Source organism: Bidens hawaiensis, unplaced genomic scaffold (assembly GCF_021521415.1).
Source record: "Bidens hawaiensis isolate Kalapana, Puna unplaced genomic scaffold, B.hawaiensis_p1.1 tig00001016_1, whole genome shotgun sequence".
Lineage (NCBI taxonomy): Eukaryota > Viridiplantae > Streptophyta > Magnoliopsida > Asterales > Asteraceae > Bidens > Bidens hawaiensis.
In genome coordinates, this window is record NW_027491059.1 from 2,266,651 (window position 1) to 2,286,333 (window position 19,683).

At 36.2% G+C, this 19,683-nt stretch overlaps 1 protein-coding gene across 1 annotated transcript; it reads left to right on the forward strand.

The window, feature by feature from the left end:
* Positions 1 to 7,266: 7,266 nt before the first annotated feature.
* On the forward strand, positions 7,267 to 9,822 carry LOC143551614 (magnesium protoporphyrin IX methyltransferase, chloroplastic-like). Its single transcript, XM_077042013.1, has 2 exons — positions 7,267 to 7,809; positions 9,295 to 9,822. Exons 1-2 carry the CDS (start codon positions 7,267 to 7,269, stop codon positions 9,685 to 9,687), a joined length of 936 nt encoding a protein of 311 aa, XP_076898128.1. The 3' UTR covers positions 9,688 to 9,822.
* The last annotated feature ends 9,861 nt before the right edge of the window (positions 9,823 to 19,683 follow it).

The window sequence follows — 19,683 nt, forward strand, 5'->3', positions numbered from 1 at the left end:
AACCAAAAAGGAATTTTGGGGAAGCTTTTAAACCAACTGCGGAGAGAAACCCGCGTGACTTCTCCAAAACCTTTAGACCAACTGCTACAAATGCAGGAAAGTCAAAATTCGCAAGGGACATTGCGGAAGCAATCGCCCCGAGAAGTGCCAAACAGATGTCCAACATTGGCACTTATGATGGTCTATCCGACCCAGACGACCATTTGAACAGGTTCATTGCGGGGGCTACCGTCAGCAACTGGACGGAACCCACGTGGTGCTACATGTTCCAGATGACTCTGGTCGGAGCGGCCAGGGCATGGTTCGATCGTTTACCGGTCCACCACATATATGACTGGGGCGGACTTTCAGAACAAGTTCTGCCAGCACTTCAGCCAACAGAGGAAGTACACTGAAAAACAATGGACGATCCTCAACTGCGTGAGAGAGGAAGATGAATCTTTACTAGACTTCATCACCCGCTTCAACTCCAAAAAGCTAAGTCTCGGCAACATAAGTGAAGATCTGGTTCGCGCCGCTTTCATCCAAGGCGCCGAATACCCAGAACTTATCCGCACATTGACGGGTAAGGATGGCATGCCATCAACATGGGATGCCATCATGACGGAGGCAAAGCGCTTTGCCGAGACGGAAAAGCAACTGGGAAGGGATCTTCCCCAGAGTACACACCTCTACACGCAGAGGACAAGAGAGAACAATGTCCGGATCGCCTGGCAGAACAAAAAAAGGAAGCTAGGTATCTGGCAGTCAAGGGTAAACTTTGACACCTCATCCAGCTCTCGCCCTCTTGTTGGCGGAAGAAGTCACACACACCCTTCAAGCCAAAAGCACCGGTGGACGCCACTCACCAAAAGCGTCACGGAGATATTTGCCACTGAAAAACTACCGTGGCCAAAAGCTCCGGCGATCCGGCACCGACCTAATGCGGATCAGAGCAAATCCTGTGACTTCCACGGGACAAAAGGTCATGGTACGGAAGAGTGTACATCCTTGAAAGACATTGTCGAAGCATTCGTCAAGGATGGAAAATTGGCACACCTGGTGGCATCAATCAAGAAGGGAGGACGGAACGACAACCGGTACCGGGGCAACGGACGAAAGCCCGTCGACATCAGCATCAACATGGTTCATGGCAACATCAGAGGAAGAAAAAGGCGAACGCCAGAACCATGCGCATGGAAGGAAGCTGAGGTGCGCTTCCCGCGAGTGCCAGGAGGACCCAGCAAAGAAGGCCCTATCGTCATAAAAAGCCAGCTGGGGCACTACATCACTTCTCGCACTCTTGCTGACAACGGCGCCTCGTCAACGGTGATGTACAGGCAGTTCTTCGACAAGCTAGATGACGAAGACAAGGAGCGCCTGGAGACGATCTGCGCCTCGATGGAAGGGTTTGATGGCAGCACAAGCACCTCCCTGGGTATCCTATCTTTCCCCGTCACTCTTACAGATGGAAAACACTCCCGCACAGAAGATGTGGACTTTGTCGTGATGAGGAAGCCACACCACACGTACGACATTCTCTTCGGGAGAGACGGGATGGCAAGATTCAACGCCGTGGTATCCTCAGTCCACGGCATGATGGGATGGCCAACAGCTGAGGGTGTAGCGATGATCACCGGCATTCCCCAGGTATGCATCGCATCTGTCTCATCTAAACCCAAACCAAAGATGGCTAAACCAACCATCACCGAACCAGAAAGATGGGCCTTCAATGGCAAGTACCCTGACCAGGCCGTAACCATTGGCCCAACAATTGTTGATCCCACACGCACCTTACTTAAGCGCTTATTACAAAGGAACGCCGACATCTTCGCGTGGACACCAGCTGACATGACTGGTGTACCCCGGAGTAAGGCAGAGCATAAGCTCAAATGCGATCCGGCTGTCACACCGATCGTACAAAAGCGCAGAGTAATGGGGCCAGAACAAACTAACGCGTGTAGAACCCAAGTCAAGGAACTTCTTGACGCAGGCATCTTACGCGTTAGTAGATATCAAACTTGGGTTGCAAATCCCGTTATGGTACCGAAGAATGACAAACAATGGCGCATGTGCATAGATTTCAAGGATTTGAACAAAGCATGCCCCAAAGATTGTTATCCGTTACCTGAAATTGATCTTAAGGTGGATTCGTTGGCACCATTCCGCCTTAAATGCTTCCTGGACGCGTATAAGGGGTACCATCAAATCCACATGGCCGTTGATGATAAGGATAAAACCGCTTTTCGGACGCCCGATGGCACATTTTGTTATCAAATGATGCCATTCGGACTTAAGAATGCCGGGTCCACATACCAACGCCTGATGGACAAAGAGTTTTATTCCCAAATTGGGAGGAACTTGGAAGTCTACATGGATGACTTGGTCATCAAAAGCCCTGACCCAGAAGCGATGTTGAAAGACATCGAAGAAACTTTCAACACGCTCAGGAAGATAAACATGAAGCTCAACCCGAGCAAGTGTGCCTTTGGAGCGGAAGAAGGGAAGTTCTTGGGGGTCATCGTCACTAAAGATGGCTTCAGAGCGAACCCTGAAAAGGTCGAAGCCATTATCAAAATCTTATCTAGCAATCTCTTAATATACTCTTATATTCAGAGCAATCTAGTCTGATTCTCACACCGGAGGATGGTCACAAGGAGGAACCCCCCTTCTCAGTGACGAGCTTACGGTGTCTGTTTTGCAGGTCTCCTGAAGAACAACCTTCTCAGCTAGATCTCATCCGTGGGAAACATTACTTAACCCCCAGATTATTTATAATCTGTCCAGGGTTCACTTAGTGTTTCTTCACGATATGAAACAAAAGGAGAAATAAATCAAAGTTGTCTTACATAGGTGGGTGGACAAATATTAAAATGGTATATAATAAGTTTTCAGACACTCTTTCCTTGTCAACAAGAAACACGTGGGCACTCTAGAGAGTGCGAGGCACCCTCAAACACGTGTTTTCGCATCGTAATTGTGTCAACGTGTAATGAGAGTATTGCGACATTTTGATTATGTATTTTTACACTTTGCACCATCGAGTGTATATTTATGCTTTTAACCATGGGCTTGACTTGGCAAGTCAGTTACTACCGAGTACCGATGACTTCATCAACAAGAATTTCCTATAGTGGCAATACTTTGGTTGCTACTGAGCTATTAGTTAGAAGTTGTTATGGCATCTCCAATGGTGCATACGTGGCATTATTTCAAAGTTTCAAACCAAGACAACAAACCAATAGCATCTTTGGAGTGGTACTTTCAAACAAAAGTAGTTTGTGGTTAAGAACTCTGACAAACTTTTCAAAGTGGGTCCATCTAAATTTAAATCAATATTAAATAAAAATAAAATGCTTGAATGTTTCTCTTTATTTAATAATTTAATATTAATCAACCTCTACTATATATAAAGCAAAGTCAAGGACCTCTTAAATTTTAAGAGATACACATTGTATTGCATATAGTGGTCTTTTAGACAAACACATCCAGAGATTAAAAATTATAGTTACAATGTTTCTCGCTAATCTTTACTCAAGTTTTGAAAATTTCAATTAAACTAACAACTTTGCCCCCTCATCTTTGATCCCACACCTACAACACTTTATTTTCTTTATACTTTCTTCTTATATCTTTTTAAAAAAATATTTTCAACAAATTCCAAATGCGCCATTGCGATGTGCTTATTTTTGTCGACTTTTCGATATAAAAATTTTTCAAAACCGATGTATGGATTATAATGTACCGGAAAATGAATATACCGGTTTTTAAAGCATAAAGCCCAGAATTCAAATCATGCACAACTTAATTTTTGAGCAGTGGTTTATTAGCGACACTGACAGTTTTTCCTTCCCACGTTCTCAAATTGCATATAACCAGCCTATGCCTTCTTCTCATTTACCCCTCAATCACTCCTATCGGTGTTGGTGCTATGATTTAAATATGAAGAATCATGGTTTTCTTTAACGAATATCCTGCTCATACATCATCTCGGCGAATCGAAACCATGAACCCTGCCAATCTCCCCTCTTTACACCTCGAACGGACCATTGTGCTGCACCGGGATCTGAATTCAAGGTTGATTTCGTATATTCCTTATTATGCAATTCTTCTTGACTGGATCGGTTTTGGTATGAATTTGGTTGGTATTTGTTGATTCAGGGTGTTTTATGCAGAAGAGGTTAATAAAAGAAAATTAAGAAATTGGACCAAAAAGACCTCGTGCCTGTTTTTCGTTCTTCACATTTGTGATTTCATTTATGTAGGTTACGGATATAATATAATGCTACTGTGTATTTTGTGTGAATGCAAATCTCAATTTGAATTCAAATTTATCTTTATGCATTGAAAATAAAATATGATACAAGCTAAACGTTACGTGATTTATTGAAAATACATTATCATATTGAAAATAAAACATGTTCATTTGATTTATTAGTGTTCACCATCTCAATAGTTTATTTGGTTTATTATTATTGGTACCCAATAAAGAAATCTACCTGTTGTCAATGTGGTTTTGTTAATATACATGATTTTAGGATTTTTCATTTGATGTGGTTATTTTTGTCGACTTTTCGATATAAAAAATTTTCAACACCGATGTACGGATTATAATGTACAAGTCAATGGATTATTCAATAAAAACAATTAGTTGTAAGCATACGAGTCCTTTAGTACAACTACGTACTTATACGTTGCATTTATTCAAGGTACCATGACTGCAAAGACTCTTTCTTGGCATTTGACAACAAAAACCAACAGAGTTCACTAATTTTTTTCTCTTCTCATAACATTAATTTTTCTCTATGTTTACTTTTTATATTTGAAACACTAAAAGATTCCAAAACTATCAGTACTCTACACCCGTTCACACATCCAACAAAAGTCTCAAGCATGTACTAATTATTTATTTTAGAATTTTATTTCTATTTACTAACATAATTTTCAATTAATTATTATTTTTGTCTTGAATTATAGGCCATTTAAGGTTCCAAGCTTTAGCTAGGCGGATATCTCAAGTATATTTAGTATTTCTTCTACAATTTTATTTATATTTTCTAACAAAAGTTTTGATTATGTTCGAAATCTACTTTGCCGTGTAGTAGAGTATCAGCTGCTACAACCTACAAGTTTTTTTTATTTGTAATTTTTTTTATTCTGCACCGCATTTTATTATGATGGCAACAATGGGAATTTTGTCACGCCAATTTAGTATCATCATGCCATTGTATTTATATTTTGTGGTCTTCTTATGTTTTGATGAAGATAGAGAAGATGATATATGCATATAATGTGGAATTTGTGATTAAAATCAGGAAGATTGGTGAAGATGATCCACTTTTGTAGAATGTGAGATCTCACTTTAACTTCACAATATATTATTATTAGAAACATCAAATTTCTTTGAGATGAGGCCAATTTATGTATGCTAGCTACTCACGGATTTGTGTAAATGTGGCATACATACCATCTTTCCAACCGATTTTGCTGATGCACAGCAGCACAAATAGGTTTGACACACACACACACCTATTGTAGATTCTTTCGTATAAAATGATGTGGTAATTATGATCAGCTGTGATTTGATTTAAGTTATGTTGTGTGAGCTATATATTGGTCGGCTTTGATTTTGATTTAACTTATGTTTGCAGCTAGCTGCATATTCATAATTTAAATGGAAAGGCTAGGTGCATATATGTGAATTTTGTTAATGTTGTTATGCCTTGATCAGCTCTCACATAAACCTTGCCCATTCAATAACTTGTAGATAAATATTGAGTCCCTAATGCGTTATCTTCATCTTCTTGATTAAGTTACATTAAGCAAAAATGAAATTGAACTGCTAACTTTTATTCGTTGCATGCTTTAAAATATCTGATGGTTTATATGGAAAATCCAACTCATTATTAATAATTAGCGTGCTTTGCTTACTTTTTCCCCCCTTTTTGAATAGCTTACTGCAGTGTTTATTTTAGCTATGAAAATTAGACAAACACATTATACACTGATTCTTAGGACAATTTACAAAAGCTCCAGAGATGCATCAAGAATATGATGATCACCATGTTTATTGTGATAATCACTGGCCAAATATTGAGGATCCACAAACTGTTAGTAGGCCCAAGCTTCATGGAGAGTTCACTCTGTTCCAGCCTCCAGGTCGGGTTGGTACAATCCCGAGGGATCAACATGTTTTGCTCACTCTTATAGATTTGTTTGAAGTTTCACGTTTTGTCAATTTGATGTCTTTAAATTTGATGTTTCACATAGTTATTGATAACACATTCTATTAAATTATACCTATCAGTATCTTAATCCTCAACCACACCATTTATTTTAAACCCGACTAGATTTTGATCAATCCGAATAAACTAGATTCATTGTCAAACTTCTGTAAAAATTCATTAGAAATCAAGTTTAGAAGAAAAAATATAATAAGACAAAATAGTAAGTAGTTAATAAATATAAAGATAAGGATAAGAAATGAGATGTGAGAGTTTTTTAGAAAATGTGAGATAAATTTAGAGAAATGTGTTTTTTAGTTAAATTATATTATATGGATAAAAATAATGAATGAAATGCGAATGCTCTTACATGATAAATGCAATGATTGTAATTATGCCTTTTTAAATAAAAGAAAATTATAATTACCTTCTTGTGTCGTTAACGTAAAAACTAAGTTTTGCAAAGTGGGCGGGTTAAGTTGTTTAACGAGCCTAACCGATGCCGACGAATTCTTTCGTTTTCCCGCCGCAAAGCGCGGGTTAACTACTAGTATTAAATAAAGTATAGGTGGGTGTATGCATATTTCTATTGGTGAACAAAAAATTACTATTGGCAAGAATGGTCCATGGTTGTTTGTTTTTTTTAGTTTTATGTGTTTATGATTTAATTTTCTAATATTTATACAAATTATACTATATTTAATTTTAAAAGATATGACTTGATATAGATTAAATAAATGAAAGAAAAATGTTATGAGGTGGCAGTTTCAAACAAAAACCATTGGAGGATAAATGAAAGTTTTTATATGTTAATTTGAAAGCTTTGGGGTTTTAGTTTTATCTTTTATCCTTTCACCCGATCCGACTCGACCCGACCAGAATCCAGAAGAGGAAAAACGAAAATAAAATTAATATATCCACCTGGATTTCCTAGAGATTAACAGAAGTCCACGTCAGCACCAATCCTATCCTTTGTATTCTTCATTTCCGATAGCATTATCAACTCACCCACACAAAACTTATACACTTCACTTGACTCAATCTTCCCGCCGGTTAACCGGCAATGGCCTTCTCATCCACATTATTCTCACACAGCATCCACTTCACCACCAACCACTCAAACCCTAACCCTAACCTCTTCAAACTCACTCGCAAATCCTCCCTAACCACCGTCTCGGCACTCGGCGCCGACACACTCGACACCACCACTATCGCCGTCATCGGCGGCAGCTCCGTGGCGGCCATCGCCGCCGCAATCTCACTCTCCGACCCGGAGAAACGGCGGCAGCTCCAAGCCGAAGAGGTAGGCGGAGGAGACAAGGAAGTGGTGCGAGAATACTTCACCAACGATGGGTTCCAGAGGTGGAAGAAGATATACGGAGACACGGATGATGTGAATAAGGTGCAGTTGGATATTCGCATTGGTCACGCCAAGACCGTGGAGAGTGTGATGAAGATGTTGCTTGATGAAGGGTCGATCAGAGGGGTTAGTGTGTGTGATGCCGGGTGTGGGACCGGGCTGTTGTCGGTCCCCTTGGCGAAGGAAGGGGCGGTGGTTTCTGCTAGTGATATTTCGGCTTCTATGGTTTCCGAAGCGCAGAAGCAGGTTTAATTTGGTTTAAATTGGTTGTGGAATGACTTAATTTATAACTTCGTATTTGAAAATTGACAATTGGCGCTAAAATTGTTTCAGTTTTCATAAAATTAGGATAATGACACAAGTGATATGGGGGTTAAACAAGCTCGACTAGGCTTGAGCTTGGCTGGTTATGACTTACAAGAGCTCAAGCTCGACTCGTAGCTTGGGCTCAGCTTGTTTATTATTTATTAGTTAATTTATATACGTTTTTAGTTATAAATAAAACCTTAAACGAGCCTAAGCTCAGCTCGTTTTGACTTGCTAGAGCTCGGCTCATTAGTTATTTTTTCAAGCTCAGGCACAGCTTGGCTCGTTTATTATTTACTATAATTATTTTTTATATGTTTTAATTATTACTATAATTTTGAGAAAAACCTTATAAGAACCTAAGGTTGGCTTGTTTTGACTTACTATAGCTTGAGCTCAGCTCGTTAGTTGTTTTTTCAAGCTTGGGCTCAGCTTGGCTTGTTTATTATTTTATTAATTAATTTATATATGTTTTTAATCATTATTAGAATTTTGAGAAAAACCTTATAAGAGCCTAAGTTCGGCTTTCTTTGACTTACGAGAGCTCGAGCTCGGCTCGTAAGTCGATGATCAAGCTTGGACTCGGCTTGTTTATTATTTATTGATTAATATATATGTGTTTTCTTATTATATTTGTAACTTTGAGAAAAAGCTTAAACGAGCCTAAGCTCGGCTCAAGCCTGTGTATTGCCTTAAACGAGGCAAAGCTCGGCTGTGCAGTGTGAAATTAATACATGGAATTAGTCCAAAGGAGGTAAAACTTTAACGAGCCTAAATGAGCTTCCCATACAAGGCTCGAGCTGGGGCTCGATAACTAAACGAGCTTTATTTGAGGCTCGGGCTCGGCTCGTGAGTCGTTTTTTCAAGCTCGGGCTCAGGTCGTGAATTATTTAATAGTTAAATTATATATTTTGATTATTTTTATAATTTTGAGAAAAACCTTAAACAAGCCTAAGCTCGGGTCGAGCTCGTGTAGTACCCGATACGAGCCAAATCTCGGCTGTCTAGTGTGAAATTAATACATATAAGTTCAAAAGAGATAAACTTAAATATGATACGGGGCTCGTTAAGCCTCTACAAGCATAAACAGGCTTACCATACAAAGCTCGTGCTCGGGCTCAATAACTAAACAAGCTTTATTTGAGGCTCGGGCTCGGCTTGAGCTCGTAAATGCTTGGCTCGTTTTGAGCTTTTTATCGACCCGATCTCGAGTAGCTCGCAAGTGGCTTAGCTTGTTTGCACCTACTCGTTTTCAATCAAGTTCAGAATTGATCATCTATACTCAACCATATGTGCTATTAGCCGGTTTCATCATCAATACTATACTTAATCGATTCAATCGTTCTTACGTGACCTAACTGCATCAATTCATAACAAATAAGATCATACAAGTGATCATATATTCATGCTGTTGAATTCCTGCAGGCAAAAGAAGCACTACAAGGCATGGATGGTGTACAGCTTCCCAAATTTGAAGTGAGTGATTTAGAAAGCTTAAATGGGAAGTATGATACAGTAGTGTGTTTGGATGTACTGATACACTACCCACAAAGCAAAGCTGATGGCATGATTGCCCATCTTGCATCGCTCGCTGAAAACCGTTTGATCCTCAGTTTCGCGCCCAAAACATTTTATTATGATCTGTTGAAGAGAATCGGTGAACTATTTCCCGGACCTTCAAAGGCAACAAGAGCGTATCTTCACTCGGAAGCTGATATAGAACGGGCGTTAAACAAAGTTGGCTGGAAAATAAGAAAGAGGGGTCTCACCACCACACAGTTTTACTTTTCGCGGATCGTTGAAGCTGTGCGCGCTTAGGTCAGTTTGATTTAAATTGTTTTGGTATCACCATGTTTTGTAATATGATGTATCCAATGTAGATTAGCTTAAGTATATCCTTGTTTGATTGAAAGGTAAAATCCAATGGGTTGTTTGTGATTGAAAGTAAGCGCAATTCGGATTAAGAATCAAGTGATTGCTGTTACACTTGATTTGGATTACATATTGCAAATATAATCAAATCTACCAAGTGTCTCATCTTTAAATATGTTTTGAGAAAAACCGAAATATTGAATCGTTCAGGAGCAAGCTTACATATAGTAACCTTACGGTGATCCATCGCAGGCATATACTAAGACGTTGGCATGCACAGCTTGATTAAGCTATATAGTATGATACATGTTCGAACTTCAACTTTGAGTGTTTAAGAGACTTTGTCTTTGTCTGGCTAACAAAGATACCAACGGAACCCCAACATGTCATAGTTAAAAAGCTATAGTCAGTTGATAACTTGATATGCATTCATTCGATTATGATTATATGGAAAAAAGATTGAAAAATATTTTATTTTTAAAGTCATTTTTAAATATAAATAAAAAAAGACATGTTATAGAATTTAAGACATTTAAAAAAATTGTAGATAGTTTGGTGTTTATGTTTATATATTTGGAAAACATTTCATATATTTTTAAGAAAATGGATAAGATTACAAAAGAATGAATTATGTGATTGATTTAATAGTGATACGAAATACGTTTAGAATCCTAGCGGGTGGCCGTCAATAAAGGTACAACACGACCTTCACAGTTCTCATGTGATGGATAAGTGAAGTGTGGCATGTGGTTTGGTTTAACAAGCAAAACATACTTAAAATACCATGAGGCATTGAGATTTTAACTAACCTGTCCGTTAAGTAGCATGTTATGGGCAGGGTCGGTCCTAGGGGGCTGGGTGGTCGACGGCCCCCGGCCCGACACCCCGTTAGACCCGGAATTTTTAAAATGTATATATATATGAATTTTTATGAAAAACAATATGTATATTAATGCTTAAAGTTTAAACTCAAATGCATAACTGTTAGCTTGGTCTAGTAGCAAAGAGATATGAAACTCAAATGCATAACTGTTAACCGGGGGCCGTCGACCACCCAGCCCCCTAGGACCGACCCTGCCCATAACATGCTACTTAACGGACGGGTTAGTTAAAATCTCAATGCCTCATGGTATTTTAACTATGTTTTGCTTGTTAAACCAAACCACATGCCACACTTCACTTATCCATCACATGAGAACTGTGAAGGTCGTGACTACCAACCAAAAGGTCGTGGGTTCTAGTTTCAGTTGAGACACGTTTAAGCTTATTTTTATATAAAAGTCTTTTACATAACCCAAATCATAACCAAGTAAGCCAATTTAAAATTTTAATTGTTTAAACCAAAGGGCTCTAGTCTCGATTGAGACATGTTTAAGCTTGTTTTTATAGAAAAAGTTTTTTTACACAATCCAAATCATAATCAAATAAGCCAATTTAAAAATTAAACTGTTTAAACACAACAAAATAATCCTTTTACTTAAGGCCCAAATTCTAAATGGGTGTAGATGGAAAAAATATTTACCAATTTGATGTATTTTAAAAAGTATTTACCAATTTGGTGTATCTGAAGCTTGAAAAATATTTTTCCCTTTTCCCCCTAATTCATTAATTACTATTTACTAATTATTGTCAAATTATATAAACTTTAAATTAAAAATAATAATTAACAAAAACCAATTAAGGGTATCTACCTACTAATAAAACAAAAATAATCTAGACACATAATCCTCACTATCAAATTTCCGTCTAAATCACTTCTCTTCTATTGATGGAAAACAAAAAAAAATATCTTTATTCTAAATATAGTATTGATTATAAATTCAATTTAGCATTAATTGGTCAATCTCTATTAATTGAATTATTAATGCTATAAATGGGTTGGGTTATAATAGAAAGTATAGTTTTTGTAGGAAGGATAAGAAGCAATATTGGCCATTGATTTTGAACATGGAGGGTTGAGATTAGTTTAGGGGGAAATCAAGTGTGAACATAAGAGGAAGGATATAAAAGGAATCACACATTTGTTGATTTTTTCTCTCCACGTGCAAGACACATGCCAAATTCCCCCATCATTTTAAAACGTTCATAACTTTTTATTACTACGTTTTTATTGAAAAACAAATTCACCATAATAACGAGTGTTTTTTTTATCTTTTATATGAGTACCATATTGTAATATAAAAATATAAAAAATAGTGGGTTTTTTACAAATTGTGTTTTACCAAATTGTGTTTTACAAAATTGTGTTATACAATAGTATATTTTCATTGTGTTTTTTTTATTGTGTTTTTTACACTGTGTCATACAATTGTGTTTTTTATTATGTTTTTATCATTGTGTTTTTTTGTAGTGTTTTTTTCCATTGTGTTTTTCATAGTGTTTTCCATTGTGTTTTTTCGGACTTTCCCGGCGAGGTGGTGGCGGTGGGTGATGGGTGTGGTGGCGGTGGGTGGTGAAGTGGTGGTGGATGTAAGAGATGAGTGAAGATGTAAGTGGGTTTTTGAAATTAATGTAAGTGGGTTTTGAGATTAAAGTAAGTGGGTTTTAATATAAAAGTGTTAAGACAAAAATACCCTCTTTCCTAGTCTTCTTAGGAAAATCAAACTTCTTATTTGAACCTAACTCTGCTATAAATTATATTGTAAACATACTTAATATAAAAAAATATTAATATACATATAATAATTACGTGTCATAAAGATATTTTCTTTAAAATCAAAATGTATATAAAAGAATTTGTGTTTAAAGAATACACTAACATTTAATTTTTGAGGCATCTTTATATTTAATAAAACTATAATAATTTTGTTTACTTTTTACAATTATATCCAATGTTTAATAAGTCTTAAAAATCATAAACAAATTTTCCATTTTTTATATTTAGTATAAGAATATTGTGACAGTTGAACAGTGTGTTTATAAGGATATCATAAAAGCTGTTCAAAAAGGAAAATTTGATGTCTATTTTTTGTTTATGATTTAGGGTTTAGAGTATGGAGTGAAAAACAATTTTGTGAAAGGCTTTAACTACATCCTTCATATTTAAAGGTCTCATTGTTTTAAATGATACTTCCAGTGGTACTGCTTTTTACATTAATTATCTTTTATTCTATTTCTATTCATTGTAATTTATACATTAACTTATATCGTGTAATACACAGGGTTCTAAAGTTAGTCTATATATATGGATGCACGTAAACTTTGTAAACTAAACAAGTGTTAACAGTAATAAACTCGATATATATATAACTAATTTTAGAGCCCGTGTCACACACGGGATAATTCAAATTATAAAATTATAAGTAAAAAAAATAATTACATAGCGTATATGAAAAAAAATGTATTACATCTATACTTGTATTTATACAATATGTACATAAATTGATTTTATTTATATCACAAAATGATTTTTTTAAACGAACTTAATAAAAAAAATACCCGTGCAAAATCGTACCTGAGAATACTTATTTCTATTGAAAAATTCATTCTCGGTGTCATATATGTATAATTGAAATAATTTTGGTTATGAACCAATTTCGAAAATAAAATTTTCATACGGTAGTAGTTCTAACCACTCAGCCTAAATACAAAAGAGGTGTTACCTTTATTAATATATTTATCAATTTACCACCCATCAAAGGAAAGTATGATATTAAATTGTAGCAATTGATCTTCTTCAAGAACTATGGTTTTCTGAGCTACACCATAAAAAAGATTTTGATAAGTTTCAGAGGGCTTCTCGACTTTGTGATAATGACAACATAAAAAATAACATGTTAACCCATTCAATTTTGTGAATATTTTGTTTCATTTGAGCATAGTTTTGCATGGCATGCCTCCCATACAACGTTCTGATCACCATTGAAGGAAAATTTAATGTTAACATAAATATTTCAAATTTGATAAAAGTTAGAAGCATTGATAGGCATGGGGATGACAAGTCGAAAGTGTTCGCAATCTTTTCTTAAATTTTAATAGTTGAGGGAAAAATAGTCAACTTGTCAAATCCCGAACCTTTTGATTATTTCAAAAAATGCCCTTAAAAATAAAATTGAAACCCGAATCATGTTTAAAATTCTAACTTTCATTTTTGACATTTTAAAGTCAACACTTTGAACTCATAACAAATTTGATGAAAAATCTGTTTTGCATTCTCAAACTTTTAAAAATACTCAAAAATTTCATTTTTGACCCGTAACAAATTCTGACCAAAATATAGTTAACTTGTACTAAACAAACTATTTACCAACTTTTAACCCATAAAATCAAATTTAACGTCCACAAAAAGCCCAAAACAATTTTCATTTAAGGAACATGATTTGTTGTTGATCTTTGAAATTCACCAAGTATTTTGAAATATATAGTAAAATAATATGTTAATATTTATATTTATAAAAATATATAGATATTATATAAATATAGTGTAAAAGGAAAGCGAATAATTATTGATTTATTACATATATTAGGGTAGATAAATCTAAGAATTAACCAAAACATGACAAGTGTCCACATTTATTTTACTTTATTAGAATAGGTAGATAAATCTAAAACTTCAATTAATTATTTAAGGAAATATACGATAAGTAAACAAATTTTACAGTTTTATACTCTAATTATTTTATTACATGTTCAAGTAGTTACATAAATAAATACATCTAAAACTAATAATAACTAGTGGGATTCAATTCACCGCGCTACGCAACGAGCACCGGTTACAATAATAACGATACTGATAAAGACAATGCTGATATGATATCGAGTTGGTTTGTAAAGATACCAATACAACAAAGACACTAGTTATAGCTTACAATACCAGAAAAAAAATACTATATTGTGAATAGAAATTGTTAATTAAACTATTGTTTTCTAACTATTTTTTTCAGGCTTTTAGCTTTAATTTTTTCTAGAGGAGCTTCAATTTCTTTGAATTTTTGTAGAATTGTTGCTAAACTTTTGCAATTTTTTTTCAGATTTTTTTATATTTTGCAGAACTATTTTTTTAAATGCATAATTTTTTGAAGATTTTTGCAAAACTTTTTGAAACTTTTAATATGTAAACAATAAAAAAAAATTAAACCATGTTTTTGTTAAATTTTATACTCTAAATTTAATTTTTTTAATTGAAAAAATTAAGGGAAAATTATAGAATATGTAGAAATAAAGAGGAGAGAGAAAAGTACCCAAATAGATAAATACTTTTAAAAGTACACCAAAAATGTAAATTACTTTTTACATCCACACCTATTTGATAAAAACTCCAAATATTTTTACAATTCTCGAAGACGGCTCTGGTTATGGATAACAAGCTTTAACTTGCTAGTTATGGATGGGTAGAGAAAATAAAGAAAAAAAAACAAAAAAAGTTTGATGGCCTCACATTTTCCATGTTTAACGCTAATATTGTATTAGCATATACCTCTTAAGTAGCGTTTTATAGGTAACAAGCTTTAACTTGCTAGTTATGGATGATTGCTAGTTATGACTAGAGGTGCACAAATCGGTTTTTTTAAAAAAACCGGTTCGGTTATTAACCGGACCGGTTTTTTTCGTCTAGGAAAAAAACCGGTTCGGTTAATAACCGGACCGGTTAATAACCGGTTTTTGTGTATGAAAACCATAACCGGACAAACCGGTTAGGACCGGTTTAGGAACCGGTTAGAACCGGTTAATAAACCGGTTTTTTTATTAACCGGTTTTTTAATAACCGGTCTAACCGGTTAACCGGTTTTTTTTTTTTTTTTTTTTTTTTTTTAAATAACCATTATTTTTTCACAGTATAAACAAACCGGTAACTACAAGGCAAACCGGTAACTACAAGGCAAAATGGACTGACTCCATTCTTTGCTTTCGTTGTTAGGGTTCTTTGCTTGGAAGATTAAAAACACATAACTTTCATTTATAGCTTTTACATTAAAAATACAAACATTAAATCGTTATCGCATATTCGTAACTCAAAAATACAAACATTAAAGAATGCTTAGACACGATTACATTAACAACTTGCTTTTCTTACTCATTATTTTCCTCGCTACCCGATCCCGAGCTATTCCTTAGGTAATCGTCGTACGCGGCTTCTTCATCGGTCATTGGTTGAGTGTGTCCTTGATTGACCTCGTCTTCATACAAGCCCGCCTCATAGTCCATTTCCCCCTCGAGTGAGCGTTGATGTTGTGCCCTATCTAAAGAGTCCAAGTAATCCTTGTAGCAAATAGACATCTCTACAGCTGGTGGAGTGAGTCGAGTCCTCCTAATCGATATAACCCTGCCAGAAACAGAAAAAGCAGACTCCGAAGCTACCGTGGAAGCTTGGACAGTTAGTAATCTTTGGCCATGGCGGCGAGGATCGGAAACTCATCCTCCTTACCTCTCCACCAAGCCAGCAAATCAAGACTTCTAAATTCATCCGGAGTCATGTGTTTCACAAAGTTGGTACCACCATACCTTCCAAGTTCACTGCTTGGGGTGTTTACCTTTTGACGTTTACCGGCGTCTTCCCAAATCATGTAGTATATCCCCATTTCAAGGTCGGTTTGGGATTGGGATTGGGCAACAGCTCTTAACGAGTCATGAATTTGGGAAGGCGACCCGTATTTTGTAAGGTAAACATCATACATGTTAGACAAGGTGGTGTTGAAAGCATTCTTTAAAGTTTGGTTATAATAGGGGTTTTGATCGTCGTTTAACTCTAGCTCATCACAAATTTTTTCTATTAAAGCTTCAACACCACCAACATTTATGCAAGGGTTTAACGCAGCAGCACATGTCAAAACAGCGGGTAGTTGTTGAAAATATTTTCTAAATTTTTCTTTCATTTTTACACCCATATCAAAATAAGGTGCACCCCTACAATGAAGTTCACTCAACTTTGTGCACATGACAGCAATTTTTGGTAAAGCAATGGGGCTTGTTGGATAGTAAACCCCGGATAAACTAGTTGTGCAAGATTTAAAAATTTGAAGGACCTCCGTAACGATCTCAATCAATAACCAGTTTCTAGGATCGTACGGAGCACATTTACCCCTACTTGACATTATTTGATGAAACGCAATTAGTGATTCTTTTTGTTGGATGGCTTTCTCAAACATATCACAAGTCGAGTTCCATCTTGTTGGACAATCCCAATTGGGCCCCAACCATTGACAATTAGCTTCATCACAAAATTTTTTGTATCTTGAAAATGTTTTATTGTTGCTAAAAACATCTCGTAACATTCTTTTAAAATTGTTTCTTTGCGTTTCGATCACGTTTAACCCATCTTGCACGGCCAAGTTGATAATATGTGCAATGCATCGGCTATGAAAAAAACGCTCCATCACAAATAGGTTTATACTTTAATTTTAAATGGCCAACCGCGGCCGTATTGTTGGACGCGTTATCAAACGAAATTGAAAAGATTTTATGTTCAATCTTGTATTGTCGAATGACTTTATCCAAGAGTTTAAAAATATTTCTACCCGTGTGCGGGTAATCAAACAATTGAAACGCAACGGTTCGTTTCATCATTTGCCACGACTCGGGGTCAACCCAATGAGCCGTCACACAAATGTATGAGTCGGGCGAACCATTAGGTACCGACCACACATCCGTTGTTAAGTTTACACCAGTTTGTAAGTTTGAAAAGTATGAAATTAGTTCGGATTTAGAGTTTTTCCAAGCTTTAAGACAATCTCTTCTAAGGGTCGAACGACTTACGTGTTGGTAGCGTGGTTGAACATACTTTTGCATCATCTCCGTGAATTGAGGGTTGTCGAAGTGGTTGAAAGGAAGTGTATTTTGAATCACAAAGTTTGAAAACTGTTGACGTACCGCTTCAAGGTCGTACGTAAACACCGTTCCTTGATTCGTCATCTCCGGCTGCGAACTACTTCCCGATTCGTCCTTCAAGGCCTTGCAAAAGGGCCTTTATACATGCGCTTTTAAAGTGGAGTTTGCATCTTTGCCATAAAAACTTCAAACAATATTTGCATCGAGCTTTTTGGCTACCGTTAGACATTTCGCATAGGTCGAAATGTTGCCAAACATCTTGGTTTCGTTTCGTGGGGATGATCCGAACGACCGTTTCTCCCGTGTTCGAGGCACCCATGTTGACGGATGAAGTAGCACTTTGGGAGGCCATGATAATCGACTACGAAATAAGAGCGTATGGAGTGGTAATGTGGTATAATAGAGCGTGAGATAACAAAATAATCGCGTATGGAATAAACGTTTAGAGCGTTTGGAGCGTTTGGAGTTGTATAATCGAGTGTGTTCTAACCAATATCCAACCTAAACTATATATAGATGTTTGTGGGGGTAGAATGGTAAATAAAAAAAAACGGTCAATAAATGAAAAAAACGGCTATATAGCCGTTTCTCAACGGCATTAAACCGGTTTTAACCGGTTAACCGGTTACTAAAAAACCGGTTAACCGGTTTTTCTAAAACGGTCATAAACCGGTTTTTTAAAAAACCGGTTAACCGGTTTTTTAGTAACCGGTTAATTAAAAAAACCGGTTTTTTTTTATAACCGGTTTCAAAACCGGTTTGGGCTCTAAAAAGTATAACCGATATACAAACCGGTCAAACCGGTTTTAAAAAAACCGATTTTTTAAATAACCGGTTTCCGGTTTAAACCGGCAAACCGGTTCGGGGACCGGTTTTTTTGAACACCTCTAGTTATGACTAGATGTGCATAAATCGGTTTTTTTTAAAAAACCGGTCCGGTTATTAACTGGACCGGTTTTTTTTGGCCCGGAAAAAAACCGGTTCAGTTAATAACCGGACCGGTTAATAACCGGTTTTTGTATGGCAAAACCCTATCCGGTCTAACCGGTTAGGACCGGTTTAGAAACCTGTTAGAACCGGTTAATAAACCGGTTTTTTTATTAACCGGTTTTTTAATAACCGGTTTTTAGGTTAACCGGTTTTTTTTTTTTTTTTTAAATAACCATTATTTTTTCACAGTATAAACAAACCGGTAACTACAAGGCAAAACGGACTGACCGAAGTCATTCTTTGCTTTCGTTGTTGGGGTTCTTTGCTTGGAAGATTAAAAACACATAACTTTCATTTATAGTTTTTACATTAAAAATACAAACATTAAATCGTTATCGCATATTCGTAACTCAAAAATACAAACATTAAAGAATGCTTAGACACGATTACATGAACAACTTGCTGTTTCTTACTCATTATTTGCCTCCATGTTTGCTGTTTCTTTAACTAAATTCATGAACAACTTGCTTGGACCGTTAGTAAATCTTTGGCCATGGCGGCGAGGATTGGAAACTCATCCTCCTTACCTCTCCACCAAGCCAGCAAATCAAGACTTCTAAATTCATCCGGAGTCATGTGTTTCACAAAGTTGGTACCACCATACCTTCCAAGTTCACTGCTTGGGGTGTTTACCTTTTGACGTTTACCGGCGTCTTCCCAAATCATGTAGTACATCCCCATTTCAAGGTCGGTTTGGGATTGGGATTAGGCAACAGCTCTTAACGAGTCATGAATTTGGGAAGACGACCCGTATTTTGTAAGGTAAACATCATACATGTTTGACAAGGTGGTGTTGAAAGCATTCTTTAAAGTTTGGCTATAATAGGGGTTTTGATCGTCGTTTAACTCTAGCTCATCACAAATTTTTTCTATTAAAGCTTCAACACCACCAACATTGATGCAAGGGTTTAACGCAGCAGCACATGTCAAAACAGCGGGTAGTTCTTGAAAATATTTTCTAAATTTTTCTTTCATTTTTACACCCATATCAAAATAAGGTGCACCCCTACAATGAAGTTCACTCAACTTTGTGCACATGACAGCAATTTTTGGTAAAGCAATGGGGCTTGTTGGATAGTAAACCCCGGATAAACTAGTTGTGCAAGATTTAAAAATTTGAAGGACCTCCGTAACGATCTCAATCAATAACCAGTTTCTAGGATCGTACGGTGCACATTTACCCCTACT

Excerpts from the sequence above, each read along its gene's own strand:
- LOC143551614 (XM_077042013.1), top strand. The coding sequence starts at position 7,267 with ATGGCCTTCTCATCCACATTATTCTCACACAGCATCCACTTCACCACC. Across the intron at positions 7,810-9,294 it reads TTTCCGAAGCGCAGAAGCAG|GCAAAAGAAGCACTACAAGG; the intron begins GTTTAATTTGGT and ends GAATTCCTGCAG.